We start from the raw sequence: 17081 nt of genomic DNA, 5'->3' as shown, positions 1-17081 counted from the left end.
CTGTGGTACTAAACCAGTATTTCGATTCCTAACCTAACGTTGTTGTGTTTTTGTCATCTTCGGCTTGAATACTCCCATATACTGGTAGTGAAAAATACCCCAAGTTGGACAGGGTAGGATCTTGTTCACTTTGTTGATCACGTGGTACCGACAGCAGAAATCGCCGTCTATCCAACTTGAATACTGAAGCAATAGCACTCTGACACATTGTGAAATGTAGAGAACACAACGAGGCAATAGCCTACAGGTATTTGTTATATATTCCATGGATTTCTTCGCCGTTCGTGTGCTTGACACGCACAAGGTGTGCTATCATGTCTATCACCATCGCTCGGTTATTTTCTGCTTCGGCCACGCGTCGTTCCACGGGCCATGCACTGCTGCTGCTACTGCTCTCCTGTCTCAAAACTGGTAGGGACGGCGTCGACTTTTCGATCTTCCGACGCAGGTAATTGCACATGTGCACCACACAGTTGGAGCTGGTGCAGTGAGACGCGTGGAAACAAAGGAGACGGAAGATCTTGGCACAGTGAACGCACTCCTCGATCTCATCAATGCGCGACGTCGTGCGGCGTTTCGTGTAGCAGTTGAGGAAGTGGTGAATAGACGATCGGATCTTCTGGCATCTCCCTTCGAACTCAAAGCACTCGGAGAGACGACACGTTGACGCATGCATCAACGCTTCGTTGTACACGTGCAGCTTCCGCTCTTCCGGTGTTGCCATCGCCACTGTGGTTGGGAATGAAAATGGCCCTTATCCGGAGAAAGCAACATTCGGCCGGATAAATCATACTATTAATAAATGAAATGATTATCTATCAGAACATTCGATTGCATTACTATTATATTATATATCATGAGTAGTAATACTGTAACGTTAAGTTATTACTACGTAGTATAGTATTAATAATAATACCTTCAAGTAGTGCTGTATTAATAACAGTACTAGTATTTACTTCGAAGTACTGTATTCATCAGGTACTACAGTGGTTAACATGGCTCGCTAGGAAAAGAGTGCCCTGTGGACCAGTACTTGTCCACAAGAGCATTCTCTATGTGTGGCCAATGGCTTAAAGTAAGTGTCTTGATTGTTGATCCGATAGAGGCAACTTCATCGTGTCAATTGCATCTTGCCCGATCAAACAACTTCAACACTATACATACACTCTTCAAATGTCGGGGACTATTTATCCGGACACTTCAGACCGGATAAGGCGTCATTCGGACCAACCTCACCTTCATTTTCCGTGTTGAAACCCCCCTGTTAGACGTACCTTCTGTAACGCCAGCCGCCATGTCTGAAACGCAGCCCCTCCAAGACATGCTCAATCGCCTGCACGAGCGCATTGCACAGCTCGAAGCGCACTTGGGCTTTAAGTCTCCTTCTCGTGACGCAGGCAGCAGCAGCGTTGGCCAGGCTGCTGCGCCCGTGGTGGAACTCGCGCCTCGCATCACCGCCTACGACGAGTACACGGCGTCGTACTTGACTCCGTTTCTCGCTGCCGCAGACAAACTCGGTGAAGAAGGCAAAGCATTCGGGGCCATTGTCAAGAGCGCGTTTGACGGCCAGCGCACGTACCTCTTGGCCGCGAGCGTGTCCAAGAAACCGACGACCGGCCCTGTCCCTGCCCTTCTCGCGCCCATCCAAGACGCCATCAAGAGCGTCAACAAGTTGCGCGTCAAGGGAAACGAGTTCGTGAACCACCAAAAGATGCTCGGCGAAGGCATCCAAGGCTTGGGCTGGCTGTGCATCGAGCCAGCGCCCAAGCCGTTCATCGAGTCGTACATTGGCGGCGCGGACTTTTGGGGCAATAAGATTCGAGTCGAATTCAAGGCCACCAAGCCCGAACATGTCGACTTTGTCGCGACCTTTAAGGCCCTGCTCACGGAATTGATGGCGTACGTCAAGGAGCACCACACCACCGGTGTCACTTGGAACCCTCGCGGCGGCAGCGTGGACGATTTTTCGGCGTCTCCAGCAGCTGCTGCCCCTGCTGCGACTCCGGCACCAGCCAAACCCGCGGCCGCTGCTGCCGCCGCTCCCAGTGCTTTGAATGCCTTGTTTTCAGGTATATTGACTGTTGGGTCGTTGTATTTCCATGGCGATTGTACTCATCGATTTGAATTGCCGACGTCGTGTAGGAATTAAATCCATCGATCAAAGCAGCGGCAAGACAGCCGGCTTGCGCACCGTGACAAAGGAACAACAAACGTGGCGCGCCGAGTACAAGGCGGACGGCGCGGCGCCTCCTGCGCCCACCCCCAAGCCTGCTGCCGCCGCCGTCGCCAAGCCGGCCGCCCAGCCCAGTGGCGAGCCAGTCTGCGAATTGCGCAACGGCAACTGGTATGTGGCGTACCAAAAGGACGTGTTCACCGTGAAAGATGTGACAATGAAGCAACAAGTACGTCATCATTCACAATGTGGTTGGTTCCCCATATCCGGGTGTAATGCTGGTGATTTGGCATAGGTGTACATTTTCGGGTGTGTGAACGCGACGATTTTGATTGACGGCAAAGCCAAGACCATTGCCTTGGACAAGTGTGTCAAGACCAAGTTGATTTTCGATGCCGCCGTGTCGTCGATCGAAATTGTCAACTGCAAAAACGTCCAAGTGCAGTGCAAACTCAAAGGTATGTCTACTATTGTGCTTTCCAGTGAAATTTCATTGTGTTGTGTTGTGGTTTCTCGTTGGAATTTAAATCGATTTGATTGGCTACCTCAGATGAGCTCAAAATTATTAGCCAATCAAAACCTTATCAATGAAATTCAACTACCAATCAGATCGATTGTGGATCGGTTTGGTCGGCGCGATTCGATTGCACCCCGTCCCCAAATTTGTATCAAATCGACAATATTTATTTTAACTTAAATTATACGTCCTTTTAAATCAGGAAAAAAATGGATTTTTTTATGTGTGATGCTGATTGCATATTTGTGATAGTGCCGTCGGTGGCAATTGACAAGACGGACGGAGCACTCGTGTACTTGTCGTACGAAGGCCGCGATGCACTGATTGTCACGTCCAAGAGCTCGGAAATGAACGTGGCGTTCCCCGCGTCAGCCACGTCCGAGGACTACATTGAGCGACCGATCCCAGAGCAATTTGTGCACCGCATCACGGACAGCAACACCGTCGTGTCGGATGTGTCGGACCTGTACTCGCATTAATCACAACGCCATAGTTGAGAGACAACGACTTTTGCGTTTTAGCTTGGACTTTACCTGAAAAGTGTCGTTGACGTCAAGTACGGTACCACCGGGGTTTCCCTGTGACGACGACTTGACCATAGCTGTGCCACTGTACAGTACTAGTACACTGTACTAGGACGAATGGAATAACGTTGTATACCGTTGCGACGGTTGGGAGCAACGTAGTTTCATCGTGAGCCCCATCGATGGGCGTGCGGCCAAGCTTGACGTCCGTTTTTCAAGTTGGAAAGGCTCGCCATGGGTTACCATATGTAGCTGACTTTACTTACCTTACTGGTAGTAGTTATGGCACCACGACTATAATCACACTACACTCTGGGCCTGAGACACAGTGTGTAGTGGGAATGCACGGTTATTTTGCATTATGTTGGTGGGCAATACGAGTTTTAGAAAGAATAGTGCATTCGCTAGAGCGTCTGTACACTAACTAACGCTAGTACTGAATCACACACACATCGATCGATAGGTCGTGGAATTGGACAAGACTGCTGGGGAAAATCCACTGCATCCACCCAAGTCGGAGGTCGAAACCGTTTCATATGAAACGCCTATGAAACGCTCCTTTATTGCAACACCAGGTTGTTTCGAGGAACAACCATGGCCAAGAAGGACGAAGTCAAAGAGGCGGTGGTGGAGCCATCTGTCGTCCCGGTGGACGAAAAGCCAAAGGACCCCCCGGGGTGGGGCATGGTGTGGCGAGTGCTCACGCCCGAACAGACCGCCATGCTGTTGGGGTTGTCGTCTCCGTCGGCCATCATCGCGGCCTTGTGCGACGTGCTGCACGTCGAGCACTATGCAGACAACCCCCGCAGTCGAGTATATGTGGACTTTTGCTTTTACAACTTTATGTTTGCCAAGGAAGACGCCGGGTTTTCCGCGGCACAACTCGCCCTCTTTCTGGCCATCACAACCTCCGTGTTTGATCATGCAACGACGATGACGAGTGTCTCCAACGCCGAAAATAAATCCCCCCCCACGTTGGCCGACAACTACGCCGTGTTCAAGCAACTTGTCAAGCAACACAGCGTCGACATGGTGCCTCAGCCACCACAACACGACACGACGACCGACAACCAAAACAGTGCCAATGTTTACGTGGCCATCTACTCCCTTGACGACGTCCAGCGCATCGTGCAGTACCTCACGAGCACATTTTACCGCCACTTCAAAGCGTTCCAATGGGCATTTCAAGCACATCCCGAGTTTGTCCGTCAAGTCCGCCACGTCGCGGTGGAGACCCCGCTGGTTCCGCCCCCCATGGCATTCGCGTTGGAGCTGGTAGCCAGCCAATCATATGCATGCCCGAGCCTTTCTACCGGCATTTCCCCCCATGATCTTCCAAAGGCAACGACCCCAGTGAACGACCACGCTTCGATCGATTCGACGAATCATACTAAAAATCCTTAGCACCCCGTCTCGGTTACATTACATAGTCTCTCTCCAAGGGCATACAATTCAGGCCATGTGTTGCAACGCTTTGCAACTTATGTTGGCGAGGAGGACTACAGTACTCCTTTTTGCGCTTAATTTCAGTATTATTTCGAAAGGTGTGGGTGAATTAAAATGGGGGTTAGGTGAAATACATCCGCTTTTGGTCGAAATATTTTGAAAAAAAAGCTGAAATTAAATGCAAAATGGTGTGTAGTACTATTAATAGTTGGGGTACAGCAGAGTGTCGTACATTCAATGATACGTTCAAACAAGATGTCGTTTAATTAAGATGTGTCGACGCCAACGAACGACAGTGATACATCGATCGATTACGCTGGAGTTGACGTCGGCACACGCTCAATGACAATGGCCGACGCGCCGCCGCCTCCATTGCACACGGCCGCGCAGCCAATCCTAACATAATCGTGTCGTCATGTCTAGATATATTGTTTAAGCTGGAGCGACGACAAGAATGCAGTGAAAACGAATCGACACACCCAATGAAATGATGATGTACACACGAATCGGTAGAAGGATGTAGCCAAATCAAGTTGTCAAAATTAGTGTGAGACTTCAAATAGTGTGATTACAAACAACTTCAAAAATCAATCGAAATCGTCGTCAACATCGAATTAGTATATGATTTTAAATAGTGTGATTACAACCCCCAACAGGATCATCAATCGATAGGATTTGGTCAAACAAGTCCAAAATTTGGGCAAAAGGACAATATATGAAGTATATACACATACCGTCCGTTCTCTTGAGCCAGGACCGAGCACAGCGTGACAATAATGCGGGCACCAGAACAGCCGAGGGGATGACCTAGGGCGACCGCGCCACCATATACGTTGACCTTGTTCGCGTCCAGATGCAGCAGCTGGGTGTTGGCGAGCGCCACAGCCGAGAACGCTTCGTTGATTTCAAAGAAGTCGACATCCGCCACCGTCAAGTCTGCCCGTTGCAATGCCTGGCAACACGCACAATATTTGTCAAGCCCCCCCCCCATGTAGTTACGATGACAGGGGCGGCGGCGCTGTGTACCTTTGGAATGGCCACGGACGGCGCCGTGGTAAACCACTGGGGGTCGTGCGCTGCGTCGTCGAAACCGCGCACCACCGCCACAATCGAAAGCCCCAGCTCGATGGCCTTTTCGCGACTCACCAGCACGAGCGCGGCGGCGCCGTCGCTGATGGGGGACGCATTGCCTGCCGTGACGGACGCCGCGGGGGTGAAGCACGGACGCAGTTTCCCCAGCGTCTCGACCGACACGGATCGAGCAAATGCTTCGTCGTCGAGTTCAATATAGCTCGGCGCGTGCCCTGCATACCGTCAACAAGCAGGACGTACGCACGTTACCACCCACACAAGTGTCAAGTGTAGGATATTGCAATGTAGTACCTCGCTTGAGCACAACGGGCACGGGTACAATCTCGGCTTTGAATTTGCCTTGTTCGGTGGCAGTCTATATATATATATATATATATAGTCGTACATATAAGACATGTTGACCATTGTTCGACAACGAGATATATCACACACGAACGCCAAGCGCAACACGTGTATCGTTGGCATTTCAAATCCATCAATAATATATTTATGAATATATCGAACGAGAAGCACCAAATCGATTGACCAATCAAAACCCAAAACAATATTGTCAAGTGGCCAATCAAACTCTCGCTTCAACCATTCAACAACGAATTAGTGTAATTTTCACATACACCATTCAGTACAACTAAAGAATCGATCGGTGGAGTTGGTGAATCAGCATACACAAATGTCAAAATTTTGGCTGAAAGGGCAATCAATATACACACATTCCTACAAAAAACCCAAACCACAGCAGAAGAGAGGGCATGCTGTCCGTACCACTGCCTTGTGGTAGCTGGAGGCAGCATACCCGTCTTGGTCGGCACGCGACAGGGTGAACTTGGCCGCGGTGGCTTCAGCAAAGTTTCCCATCGGAACGTTATCGAACGCGTCATTCAAGCCATCCTACAAGAAAGAATGTCATATTGTGCTTTTCAGTCAAATTTGCCTATTTTGGGGGATTGATGAAATCGTCAACTAATCGAGCAAAGGAGTATGATTGGCTATAAAGAATGAAGGTTAAAATATGATTGGCTCAAAATATTGATTGATGCATTGCAGTCTCAAATATACCTTTACAACTCAGTTTTATATGAAATTTAGAAGGGTTCGGCGGTTGATTCAACCAATCGCTGGAGGAAATTTTGAGTAGAACACACAATATAACCATTGAAAGAAAGCTTATCGTTGGAGCATGAGGATATGTGCAGTACCCGTTGGATAGCATCTACAAATGAAACGTCGCCAAAGCGAGCGCCGCCGCGCAATGTGTTGGACATGTGGGGCGCGTTGGTCATGCTTTCCATGCCGCCAGCAATCACAATGTCGCGCAGACCTAGCATGATGGCCTGACTCGCCAGTGCCACCGCTACAACAGTCCACGACACAACCAACGATTAGTATGGGCAACGGAATATACGAGAACTGGTTAACGTCGAGAGATAGGACGTACCTTTCATGCCAGACGCACACACTTTGTTGATGGCGGAGCACGGCACTGTGTTGGGGAGGCCTGCTTTGAGCGCCGCTTGGCGCGCCGGCGCTTGGCCAGTGCCGCCGGAAATGACGTGGCCCAGAAACACTTCCTCCACCAGGTCACCGCTCACTCCGCTGCGTTCCAGCGCACCTTGAAGAAGGAGCGTTAATACTCATTATGGGCAATAATATCGCGTACTTTGAATGGCTATGGCGCCAAGCTCCACGGCAGATTTGGACGCCAGCGAGCCTTGCAAGGACCCGATGGGAGTGCGGGAGATACCCACGATGCACACCTCTACGGTCATCCTGGTCAGTAGATGCGGACAAGATGACGAGTTCGCACCGCGATTCGCGTGAACTTTTAGGCGCTTGGTCATGGGAAATGGAGAACTTCTGAAATGACATCACGACCCAGCCTTGGATTGCCCATCGATCGAACTTCGAACTTCAAGTGCAGAGTCGAAACGGCCTTGGATTGGCTGAAATGGACCAATCCCATCTCGAGTTGAAGCGTTGGGAGACGGGGCTTGAATGTCCGACTTTGAACACGAGTACCAGGATTTTGAACCGAATTTCAGGCAGTTCCAGGCCGCATATCCGAATTCTGCCGAATCATTGCGATTACAAACCGCGGTGGCACCACCAAACGGTTTGTAGTCACCACGATTCAACAGCCTGCCTTGACAACCACCACGAACGAGTCAACTTATCAAAGTGATGGTGAACGTCATCATCGTTGGAAGTAAGCAGAACAGTTAACGTTGCCATGTACATGTACTGCAGCCGTGGCTAACGTTAGGCATAAGTACTTAAGATTGGTCCACACACTCTCCTCTACGCTACGAGCTGCTGGCGTGTATTCCTTCCTACCTACCTGTGACTTTGCTTACTGTGACGTCGCAGCTAACTGTAAGTACAGTACTGTCTGTATACAGGTGAAAACCTAGAAAGAGGCACGACTCCGGAGCAGTGCCTCTCGGTAAAGTACGTTGTCGTTCATTATGGTACTCGTAAAATATTGACTCTGTGATCTGCGAATTGATTTGAACCAAGTGGTCATGGTGGTGACCTGGCAGTTCGCGGGAGCGCTGTCTGACTTGTCTGTGACGACGTTGTACGAGATCATGCAGTTGCGAGCAAAAGTCTTCATTGTCGAGCAAGCATGCGTGTACCTTGATTTGGATGGTTACGACAAGGCCTGCGTACACGTCATCGGCACATCCGCGACTGGAGGCGACGCCAAAATTGTCGCGTACGCACGCGTGCTGCCTCCACACACTAAAGGAAACTCACAGCAAGTACCCATGATCGGACGGGTGGTCGTGGCTCCAGAAGCCAGAGGCCAAGGGCTAGCCTCGGAGCTCATGGTCAAGGCCATGGACGTATGTACTGAACGATGGCCGCAAGGCGGCATTGCTATCAGTGCCCAAGTCCATTTGGAATCGTTTTATTCGCGTCTCGGGTTTCACACAACGTCCGCTGAACCGTACGACGACGACGGCATCATGCACATTGACATGCATCGACCGTAGCTATGATTTTTCCCAGGGGTGGATCGAATAACGTAGATACTTACCGTATAACAAAAGTTTGGGGACATATGTAGCATGCTTGCTGGGGTTGCTGTGACACTGAAGCAACGTACAGATTGTGGCGTCTCATGTTCGTAACCCGCCGATGGCGAGATGACATTTCTAGCCGTCCATGCCCTTGCTTGCAGCGATTGTTGGCAACCCCAAAGGTATATCAATATATGCGACAGTGTGTGGTTGCTCCAATTGCATTGTACACCAGTACTCCATTTTCAACATTTTCAACATTGAAACCCCCATTGAACCCCCTAAGTAACCCCTCAGTGCAAATAGCAATCAGTTCATATACCGGCCGTGCCATCTTTGTCGGCTGCGGTAGTTCACGTCAATAGGCATCCTTTGTCGTCGCATGGGGCATCGGACTCAGGCTTTTGTGGCCCACAGACCACATCAAATTTAAGAGTGCACGACCCATCACCATTGTTGCTTGCACAAAACTGGAAAGTCCCGATGGACTATTCTGATTGGCTTATTTTTGAGCGTTACACACTTCCCATTCTTCATTGTCCATGCTCCATTTTTAACTTTGAAACCACCTAATAGGGGGTTTACAGTGGGTTTCAAAAGTCCGTCGACCATTTTAAGATCTTGATGGAAGTTCACTTTTTGGGCACAGGTCCGTCCACGGGTCTTCCGTCTATCCGATGCCTGCTCAGTGATCAGCTGTGCACCGTGTGTCGCGATGCGCACACGAACGCGGCCTCCAAGAACCACCGGAACAACCCGAGCCTGCTCGTGCGGTACAACGACCGCAACGTCCTCATCGACTGCGGCAAAACCTTTCGCGACAGCGTCCTTCGCGTGTTTCCCGCCCACAACATCAACCACATCGATGCTGTGCTGCTGACGCACGGCCATGCCGACGCGTGCCTTGGCCTCGACGACCTGCGCGAGCTCCAGGTGCTGCAAACCACGCGGTGCGAAGAAACGGGCGAGCTGAAGAAGATCGCGACGACGCCGCTCTTGTTGCACTGCCACGCACGCACCAAGGACGAGGTGCTGCCCAAGTTTGAGTACCTCATGGACAAGCCGCTGCCACCGGGTGCCACGTATCGGTGGACTGCCAAGCTGGACTGGGCATTGTTCGAAGACCTCGACACGTTCACTGCCGCCGGCGTCACGTTCAAGGCGCTGCCGGTGCTGCATGGAAAAGGGTACATCTGCAACGGATTTGAGTTCGGGGGCGACGTCGGCGCGCGGTTCGTGTACTTGTCAGACTTGACGGACGTGCCCGACGCCACCGTGGTCGCGCTGACCAACCAAAGTCCCATCGATGTCCTCGTCATCGACGCCTTGTACTTGGAAGACGTCCATGGCACGCACATGAATTACCGCCAAGCGATGGACGTGGCCAAGTTGCTACGCCCCAAGAAGACGTACCTGATTGGCATGGGCGACGACTTCGACTACGACCAGACCAACTCTGTGATTCGGACCGAAATGCTGCAAAGTCATGGCTTGGACGTTGAAATGTCGTACGACGGACTGCTCGTTCATCTCGGATGAGTAGACATAGAGTTTGAAGATGGTTTAACCGTTTTGAGTAGAGTCAAATATAAGGTCGATGCACAAGTTTTACTCTGAACCGAGTACCTCAGAGTACATGGTCAAGGTTTGTAGCTAACAGAACGTACTACGTTGAGAACGCGGTAATATCTGAATTATGTGTCGAACGGCTTGTCATTCCAGTCGAAAGCCGTGCTGGTCGCGCCCGACGATATGCCAGCAAGCCTTGTCGTGGCCGTCGAGGTCCCTAAGACATTTTGCCCTTCGACGACAAATGCGTTGGTTGGCTCGAAGCTGCAGGATGATGTCGTACAGTGTGGACGCGGACAGGTCAACAAACAACGAGCACGTCAAGTCGACGATCATTGTCGGCGTGTTCTCCACCCATCGAGCAAGAATATCCTGATTTCGGTTTGTGGTCAGTGAATAAAGTGGAGTTTACAATTTGCATCTAACAACTTCACATTGCAGTGCCGTTTCGGATATGGCCCGAATAAAAGCGTATTCCTTGGGTCCATTTACGACCAGCATGTGGACGATGATGCCAAGCAGTAGCATCGAGTTGTCAATATGTATGTGCTTTACTAACGTCAGAAGCATTGTAGAGAATTGCAACCACACTTAGGACAAGACTGTGTAGCACCTTCAATTTGGATGGTTTTAGGCAGAGGTCATATACATGTGTAGTACTTGGTCATTACAAGGCAGTCACTGTGCTTTTCACATAATCGTGGTGCATATCAACATGCAAGATACCGTCCTCATCGTACGGCTCGGACACTGCCTTGAAGCCCAAACTCGCGTAAAACTCTTCCAATCGCTGTTGCGCTCCAATTTCGATGCCATGCGTAGGCCACAGCTTGTGGCATTCGTCCATGGCCTTCAGCATGAGGACGCGACCTCTGCCCGTGCCTCGCGCTTCTGGCGGCACCACGACACGACTGATGATTGGTCGTTTCTGGTGTGGACCCTTGAGCAACGGCGCCACGAGGCGGGCGTACGCAGCGATGGTGCCGTCGGGAGCTGTGCCGACCACATGCCAGCAACCTTTGTCGTACCCGTCGACTTCAACCCAGATACACTTCTGTTCCACAACGAACACTCGAGAGCGGAGCTGCATTGCGTCGTACAACGTGTGCACGGATAGCTCGCGGAATGGCACGCAGGACCATTGGATGGTGCCTTCCGTTGTTGACATGAAAAAACGAATTTGGTGACTTGGCAAATGGCTCGTTGCTCCAGAAAATTCTTGTGAAAAAAGATGACATATCTCACCAGGAATATACGCAGGCTATAATAACGTGGTGGAATGTTATGCACGTTGAAGGTGACTGTTCGTCGCACAACATCAACACGATATATGGGCGTAGGGTTGCTCTCGAAGCCAGCAGACGTCGCGGCCATCAACTACGACGACATCCGCGTGGCTCCATCAACCGAAGTCGCGCAATGGTTTGACAGTTTAGGTCATGACTACCACGAATACGCCACAGCCACGTTGGATCACGGGATTGACGGACCCCTGCTCCGGTCGCTGAGCTCAAGCGACTTGCCCATTTTGATCGAGGCCCTGGGAGTCACGAATCCCCTCCACGTTCGGCTCGTGGCCACGTTCTTCCACCAATTCAAATTCGCTCAACGCACTGCGGAGCGGCCCGAACCGTCGCCCGCGGAGCAGCACCAGCACCAGCACACGTTCAAACCAAAGGGAATGCCGATGGTAGCCAAGCACTACACGCCCTTCCGCAAGACCACGCTGGCCGTGCCTTCCCCGTCCAAGCAAATTCAACACACCAAAACTATTCGGTCCAAGTCGGAGGCGTTTATCTCTGTCCCCGACGTGTGTAGCGACTACCAAGCCTACTTTTCGTACGTCGTTGGACCAGACGACAACGGCAATCCCATCAAGGACCGCGTCGGCGCCATCCACGCATTGTTGATCGCCAAGTTCGTTCTTCTATCGTTTACTACGTCATAGAAACTGTTTAGTCGTCTGAAGTTGTCTTTTTGTTGATTAGGGGTATTGTAGTCTGGTTTGACTCTGAAAAAGCAGTGCCGTCGCCCAAGCTGATCGACCAAGGCTTGCTACACGCGTCGGTGGTCATAGTGTTTCTCACTCGAAGTTATATGAATCAAGTCAACGGCGATGGCGTCATGGCGGCGAGTCAGTACGAATTTACGATGGCCCTTCGCCACCAAACCATGAGCCACATGCTGTTTTGCGTCCTGGAAGAGGACATGATGCGATACGTACGTACAGCTTTCACTTGCTCCTCGGAGACGTTGGGAGGGCTACATTATCTACTGGTCACGAGCACCCCGCAGAACAATCGCTTGACTAGCTAGCCGACTTATGCCCCTGTGAATCTTTTTGAGATATGGACATGAAGAAGGTATATACTACTTGAGCAAATGGCATTGTATTGTAGGACAGTCTCACGGGAGAGTTTCGGGAGTTGGTCGGGGACGCGGCGTGCATGGACTTTACCGACGACAGCTTCCTCGACGAAGCATGCGACGAGCTTGTTGAGACCATCAACCGCCTCGATTCGACCAAAGACGACTTTGCCCAGCCCAACAACGTGGCGCGCTGGGGCGTGAGTGCGCTCATCCGATTCCTCAAGCAGCCCACGACGCCCCCCGACTTTATCGACGAGATCCTGCACGCATTGGTGACCATGTCGCTGCAAACTCGGCTCGCCGAGAAAATGGTGACCAAAGGCATGTTGCCGCTCGTGCTTAACATGTTGAAATTGCACCAACACAACTCGACCTCTGGTACAACGTCCATCAAACTGCAGTGGAAACTCGTCAAATCGCACCAATAATGCATCTTGCTTTCCGTGACTAAGTAATGGTAGAACGAGGGTTGGAGCTGATGTTGTTGCTACTCAAAGTCCTCGCGCGTACCAATGCAGTCAGTCGACGCAAAACCATCTCGTTGGTGCAAGATATGGCCCTGTTGCCCGTGTTCTTAGACCTGCTCAAGGTTGCCCTGATTTAGCCATCTCCTTTTCATCACAAAAGGCGAAACACTCATCGGGTACTTGTCTAGGATGGACGAGGGGCGGCGAAAGAAAACGCGGCCGGTATGCTCCGCAACATCTTTGGAGCGGGGGAGCGCATGAGCACGCTGCCCGACGTCACGACCAGCGAGCCGTTTAAGTCACTCGTGACATTGCTCTTGTCCATGTTTGTCCAAGGCAATGTCAATCAGCAAGTACGTGTATTGTCAACTCGTCGACTGTTTGTCAAGTGTGTGGTCGGCTTATAAGTACTGCTATGACCAATTTCACTGCTTTGTTTATGCTGTATGAGTAGTACGAAGCCGCGTCGGCACTGAGCGCGTGCGCCGGGCATCGGGACTTCCAGACGCTGATCGTGCGCGCCAACGGCATCCGCATTTGCCTCGTCCAAATCATGAAGGTCGACATCAACGAATGTGTCCGAGATCATGTAGCGATTATCCTCCGGTGCTTGAGTGGCACCGAAGCCAACCAGCGGGAAATCGGGTCCGAAGGGGGGGTCGAAGCGTTCTTGACGTTGCTTGAGACGGGCTCCACGGGCCAGCGAGGTACCTTGTCCCCCGTCGTGTTTTTTTTATTGCTTGCTCTTTCGATCAATGTTGGTGTTGGTGTTGGTTGTTATGTGCTTCAAATTGCACTTTCGACGATGCACGTGCCTAGAAACGAGCGCCGCGGCGTTGAATTGGCTCATGGAAGTAGAGGACAATCGGTGCATCCTTGCTGGCGACGGTGGTATCCCAACGTTGCTCAAGTTTATCAAAACAGGCACACTTGTACGTGATCTGCCACACTATGACGTCATGACTGATGGCTTTTGTGTCATAGTTCACCCGCCAACAAACGATCAACGCACTGAGCAAATTGGCCCCCCATAACCTCTTTCACGCAGAATTGGCTTCTGCCGGCGCCTTGGGTACAGTTCTTGTGCGGTTCTTTGCACAGTACATTGCAATGATTGAATAATGATTGGAGCTAGAGCCCTGCTTGGCGGTGTTGGACACTGGCGTGGACAGCCAAAAGACGGCCGCGGCGCATGTGCTGGTCGCGATTGCGTCCACGGACAAGGTCGATGCCATGGCCAAGGCCATTCCGATCATGGTCAAGTTGTTTTACCGAGGGTCCACCGCCCAGAAACGTCTGGCGGTCGACGTCTTGTCCAAGCTCGGCCGGCGCAAGCAGTTCAAACAAATTATTCTCGGCAGTGGCATTCCAGAAGGTGAAAACTATCATACAGTACAACTACGCAGTATATGGCGCGACGACGGTATCACTTAGCTTGGTGGCAGCAGACCTTTGGCAAATATGTGTGGCTATCTATATATTGCACATTGTAATTCTCGTACTGGATATATACATACTCTATGCGTTGTTTTTAATGTGATTTGAACACCTATTTTTTGTTATTGTGTTTAGACGTGTTGGCCCTTGGCTAGCCGACAGCCGCGATCACTTTAGACAGTCGGTGGGTGCAATAACGCGTCGACAAATGCTGTCCACCCTCGTACCCAAGTCTCGAGGGGAATGTCCAAATTGAATGGCCCCTGGAGCAACACATAACATCACCGTTAAAGTTATGTATGGGGGGGGCGTGAAGTATCATATAATATACCATGTTGAGCTCGAAGTAACTCTTGGTGGCGTCGACTTTCGACGGACGCGCGGCTGCAAACACGCGGATTCCGGTGGCAAGTTCAGCTGCATCCCGCGCAGCGGTCACTTGCGCGACGGATCCAGGCAAGTGAATGTGCACCATCGACACATCGGGGACCGGAGGGTCGAAACGGATGGCTGGGACGGCTTCCGACACTGCCGCCACCACCGCTTGTAGTTGACGACGTCGAGCCACAAACTCGGCATGGGGATACCGACGGAACCCAGCCCACGACGAGACTGCGTACGGCAGTTGGGTGAACAAATTGCCTCCAAATCGTCGGAGCCAGACTTGGGCGGCGTCGATAAAGGCATCGTCCCCGAGCAATATGGCGCCAGTGATGCCGCCCAGGCCCTTGTAGAAGGACACGTAGACAGAGTCGAAGAGCGCGGTGATTTCGTGGAGGGAATGATCGGGGTAGCCGGCTTCGGCTGTAGCCATGGGTATCCGAGTTAGCCTCACGAATTATAGCGACAAGGAAGTGTACCTTCCCAGAGACGAGCGCCATCCAAATGGAAGGCAATGCCGCGGCTACGTGCAAGTTGGGATACGCGTTGGAGCTGATCGAATGGAATCAACTTTCCGCCGATTTCGCGCTCGGGCAATTCCAGCACCAAAGTCGCGGGGGGCGATGACGGATCGCCCAGGTGGGACTTCACTTCGTCAAACGAAAGGCTGGGGTGAAAACCGTCGGGGGAGGAGCAGGACGAAGGAGATGGCGGTGGAATGATGACAGCTTCGAGGTTCAGGAGGTGCGAGAACGAGTTCTGTTCATGCAAATGCAAGTGCGAGTCGTGTCTTGCGACAAATGAGTTTCGCTGGGTAGTCTCGGCGTGAATCTTGAGCGCAATGCCTTGGGCCATGACTCCCGATGGCACAAACAGAGCGCGGGGCTTGCCCAGTCGCGCAGCTACTTCGGCTTGGAACGTGCGTAGCCACGATGGGGACGATGAGGTGTTGAAGTCGCCGTACACGTCGAACGATGTGACACCCAACGACAAGGCGTCCTCACTGAGCTGAGAGAGCACCTCGGCGGGAGACTTGGGCTTTTTTGCGCTGCTTAACGTCACCGAAGGAGCCATGATGGTCGTGCTGATAGGTGGGCTCGGAATTACGAAATGATGACTTTCAGGAAGAACATCATTTGTTTGTCTCACGGATACCAGTATGTACCGGTACTATACTAGGTCACCAAATCAAAAACAAATAGATTTCCTGAAAGGCAAGGTTGTTTGCAAAGGACTCCAGCCATTGCTGTATTTGAGCCATATTAACGAGAGATTGAGTCGTTTCGTCAACAGATTTCGTTTTGACGAAAGACAGGGTATCTGATTAAAGATGCACACATAAAACTAATTCACCCAGGTATTGATCAAAACGAAGTCATTGATCAAAAACTCGGATGACTACCAAATTTATATAAATATTTAATTTAGACTTGTTGTTTGTATGCAATACAAATATCAAGTTTAATCTGGTACTTCAATTAACGACGACCACTCGGCGACATGAATGGCGCACGCGCTGCAAAGGAAGACCGCAACATGTCAGTGGCCAGCCGTTCAGCGCGTCTTTGAACGTAGCGCCGTTGGGTCGCGGCTCGGGCGGTCCTCTTCTCTTCCGCCATACGCGCATACCGAGCCAGTACCGAACGGTACTGGTGTTGGTCATCCTCGCGCAGCGGCATGAGGCCAAGGTGGAAGTTGGTGAGCGCAAAGGTAAGACGTTGAATTCCGTCGAAGAACTTGTGATCCCAAACGTACGTACTGAGTGATATCTTCCACAGGAGACAGACGCGACCAAAGAAGTTCTCCACGATGACGCGGTCCGAAGCCACAGCAGCGTTGCGGTCAAGGTCGGCGCGGTCAAGGGTTCCCCCGCACAGGCCGCTTCTTTGGGTGGATGGCACGAATCGTGTGCGACAGACCCACATACACCAAGTCCACGAGAACAGCCCACATGACTGGGTGAGTCTGGAACTGTTCGCCGTTGTCGTTGACTTGTACTTCCTCAGGGCGCTTGGACAGTGCGGAGACGTGCAAGTCGTGGCGGTTGCGGAACACGGTCAAGTCATGCACTGAACCAGGTTCGTA

The 17081-nt window shown here is 51.4% G+C and overlaps 10 protein-coding genes across 10 annotated transcripts; 6 read left to right on the top strand and 4 right to left on the bottom strand.

The window, feature by feature from the left end:
- Nucleotides 1–217: 217 nt before the first annotated feature.
- Nucleotides 218–735, bottom strand: H257_09571 (hypothetical protein). The gene has a single exon (XM_009835815.1). The coding sequence runs from the start codon at nt 722–724 to the stop codon at nt 242–244; it is 483 nt and encodes a 160-aa protein (XP_009834117.1). The 5' UTR covers nt 725–735; the 3' UTR covers nt 218–241.
- Nucleotides 736–1245: 510 nt separating this feature from the next.
- On the top strand, nt 1246–3388 carry H257_09570 (hypothetical protein). Its single transcript, XM_009835814.1, has 4 exons — nt 1246–2069; nt 2143–2402; nt 2469–2631; nt 2943–3388. The coding sequence occupies exons 1-4, from the start codon at nt 1295–1297 to the stop codon at nt 3167–3169; spliced, it is 1425 nt and encodes a 474-aa protein (XP_009834116.1). The 5' UTR covers nt 1246–1294; the 3' UTR covers nt 3170–3388.
- A 404-nt stretch (nt 3389–3792) lies between these two features.
- H257_09569 (hypothetical protein) lies at nt 3793–4795 on the top strand. Its single transcript, XM_009835813.1, has one exon. It carries the CDS (start codon nt 3809–3811, stop codon nt 4616–4618), a length of 810 nt encoding a protein of 269 aa, XP_009834115.1. The 5' UTR covers nt 3793–3808; the 3' UTR covers nt 4619–4795.
- Nucleotides 4796–4847: 52 nt separating this feature from the next.
- Nucleotides 4848–7659, bottom strand: H257_09568 (hypothetical protein). The gene is made up of 9 exons (XM_009835812.1): nt 7557–7659; nt 7410–7508; nt 7188–7361; nt 6949–7103; nt 6515–6640; nt 6044–6107; nt 5687–5964; nt 5395–5612; nt 4848–5056 (listed from the first exon to the last, which is right to left on the bottom strand). Exons 1-9 carry the CDS (start codon nt 7588–7590, stop codon nt 4972–4974), a joined length of 1233 nt encoding a protein of 410 aa, XP_009834114.1. The 5' UTR covers nt 7591–7659; the 3' UTR covers nt 4848–4971.
- A 578-nt stretch (nt 7660–8237) lies between these two features.
- H257_09567 (hypothetical protein) lies at nt 8238–8820 on the top strand. Its single transcript, XM_009835811.1, has one exon. It carries the CDS (start codon nt 8272–8274, stop codon nt 8743–8745), a length of 474 nt encoding a protein of 157 aa, XP_009834113.1. The 5' UTR covers nt 8238–8271; the 3' UTR covers nt 8746–8820.
- A 521-nt stretch (nt 8821–9341) lies between these two features.
- Nucleotides 9342–10455, top strand: H257_09566 (hypothetical protein). Its single transcript, XM_009835810.1, has one exon. The coding sequence runs from the start codon at nt 9397–9399 to the stop codon at nt 10309–10311; it is 915 nt and encodes a 304-aa protein (XP_009834112.1). The 5' UTR covers nt 9342–9396; the 3' UTR covers nt 10312–10455.
- A 471-nt stretch (nt 10456–10926) lies between these two features.
- On the bottom strand, nt 10927–11530 carry H257_09565 (hypothetical protein). Its single transcript, XM_009835809.1, has one exon. The coding sequence runs from the start codon at nt 11507–11509 to the stop codon at nt 11009–11011; it is 501 nt and encodes a 166-aa protein (XP_009834111.1). The 5' UTR covers nt 11510–11530; the 3' UTR covers nt 10927–11008.
- A 141-nt stretch (nt 11531–11671) lies between these two features.
- Nucleotides 11672–14770, top strand: H257_09564 (hypothetical protein; the record flags this gene model as incomplete). The annotated part of the gene is made up of 10 exons (XM_009835808.1): nt 11672–12258; nt 12330–12561; nt 12741–13089; nt 13173–13300; nt 13367–13531; nt 13633–13885; nt 13998–14110; nt 14163–14250; nt 14314–14553; nt 14751–14770. The coding sequence occupies 10 exons, from the start codon at nt 11672–11674 to the stop codon at nt 14768–14770; spliced, it is 2175 nt and encodes a 724-aa protein (XP_009834110.1).
- On the bottom strand, nt 14681–16093 carry H257_09563 (hypothetical protein). The gene is made up of 3 exons (XM_009835807.1): nt 15476–16093; nt 14947–15419; nt 14681–14878 (listed from the first exon to the last, which is right to left on the bottom strand). The coding sequence occupies exons 1-3, from the start codon at nt 16068–16070 to the stop codon at nt 14789–14791; spliced, it is 1158 nt and encodes a 385-aa protein (XP_009834109.1). The 5' UTR covers nt 16071–16093; the 3' UTR covers nt 14681–14788.
- A 407-nt stretch (nt 16094–16500) lies between these two features.
- On the top strand, nt 16501–16951 carry H257_09562 (hypothetical protein; the record flags this gene model as incomplete). Its single annotated transcript, XM_009835806.1, has 2 exons — nt 16501–16632; nt 16775–16951. The coding sequence occupies 2 exons, from the start codon at nt 16501–16503 to the stop codon at nt 16949–16951; spliced, it is 309 nt and encodes a 102-aa protein (XP_009834108.1).
- Nucleotides 16952–17081: the final 130 nt, after the last annotated feature.

This window comes from Aphanomyces astaci (assembly GCF_000520075.1).
Source record: "Aphanomyces astaci strain APO3 unplaced genomic scaffold supercont1.23, whole genome shotgun sequence".
In the NCBI taxonomy this organism is placed as follows: Eukaryota; Oomycota; class Saprolegniomycetes; order Saprolegniales; family Verrucalvaceae; genus Aphanomyces; species Aphanomyces astaci.
Note: the sequence above shows the minus strand (reverse complement) of the source record. Positions and strands in the feature narration are given on the sequence as shown.

What these genes read in the sequence shown, in the direction of transcription:
- H257_09570 (XM_009835814.1), top strand. Translation starts at nt 1,295, where the DNA reads ATGTCTGAAACGCAGCCCCTCCAAGACATGCTCAATCGCCTGCACGAG. An exon ending in TTTGAATGCCTTGTTTTCAG is followed by an intron (nt 2,070 to 2,142) that starts GTATATTGACTG and finishes GACGTCGTGTAG; the next exon opens with GAATTAAATCCATCGATCAA. An exon ending in AGTGCAGTGCAAACTCAAAG is followed by an intron (nt 2,632 to 2,942) that starts GTATGTCTACTA and finishes TATTTGTGATAG; the next exon opens with TGCCGTCGGTGGCAATTGAC.
- H257_09568 (XM_009835812.1), bottom strand. Translation starts at nt 7,590, where the DNA reads ATGACCAAGCGCCTAAAAGTTCACGCGAATCGCG. An exon ending in TGGCGCCATAGCCATTCAAA is followed by an intron (nt 7,362 to 7,409) that starts GTACGCGATATT and finishes TCCTTCTTCAAG; the next exon opens with GTGCGCTGGAACGCAGCGGA. An exon ending in GTGTGCGTCTGGCATGAAAG is followed by an intron (nt 7,104 to 7,187) that starts GTACGTCCTATC and finishes GGACTGTTGTAG; the next exon opens with CGGTGGCACTGGCGAGTCAG.
- H257_09565 (XM_009835809.1), bottom strand. Translation starts at nt 11,509, where the DNA reads ATGTCAACAACGGAAGGCACCATCCAATGGTCCTGCGTGCCATTCCGC.
- H257_09569 (XM_009835813.1), top strand. Translation starts at nt 3,809, where the DNA reads ATGGCCAAGAAGGACGAAGTCAAAGAGGCGGTGGTGGAGCCATCTGTC.
- H257_09563 (XM_009835807.1), bottom strand. Translation starts at nt 16,070, where the DNA reads ATGGCTCCTTCGGTGACGTTAAGCAGCGCAAAAAAGCCCAAGTCTCCC. An exon ending in TGGCGCTCGTCTCTGGGAAG is followed by an intron (nt 15,420 to 15,475) that starts GTACACTTCCTT and finishes CCATGGCTACAG; the next exon opens with CCGAAGCCGGCTACCCCGAT. An exon ending in GTTACTTCGAGCTCAACATG is followed by an intron (nt 14,879 to 14,946) that starts GTATATTATATG and finishes GTGTTGCTCCAG; the next exon opens with GGGCCATTCAATTTGGACAT.
- H257_09571 (XM_009835815.1), bottom strand. Translation starts at nt 724, where the DNA reads ATGGCAACACCGGAAGAGCGGAAGCTGCACGTGTACAACGAAGCGTTG.
- H257_09566 (XM_009835810.1), top strand. Translation starts at nt 9,397, where the DNA reads ATGGAAGTTCACTTTTTGGGCACAGGTCCGTCCACGGGTCTTCCGTCT.
- H257_09567 (XM_009835811.1), top strand. Translation starts at nt 8,272, where the DNA reads ATGGTGGTGACCTGGCAGTTCGCGGGAGCGCTGTCTGACTTGTCTGTG.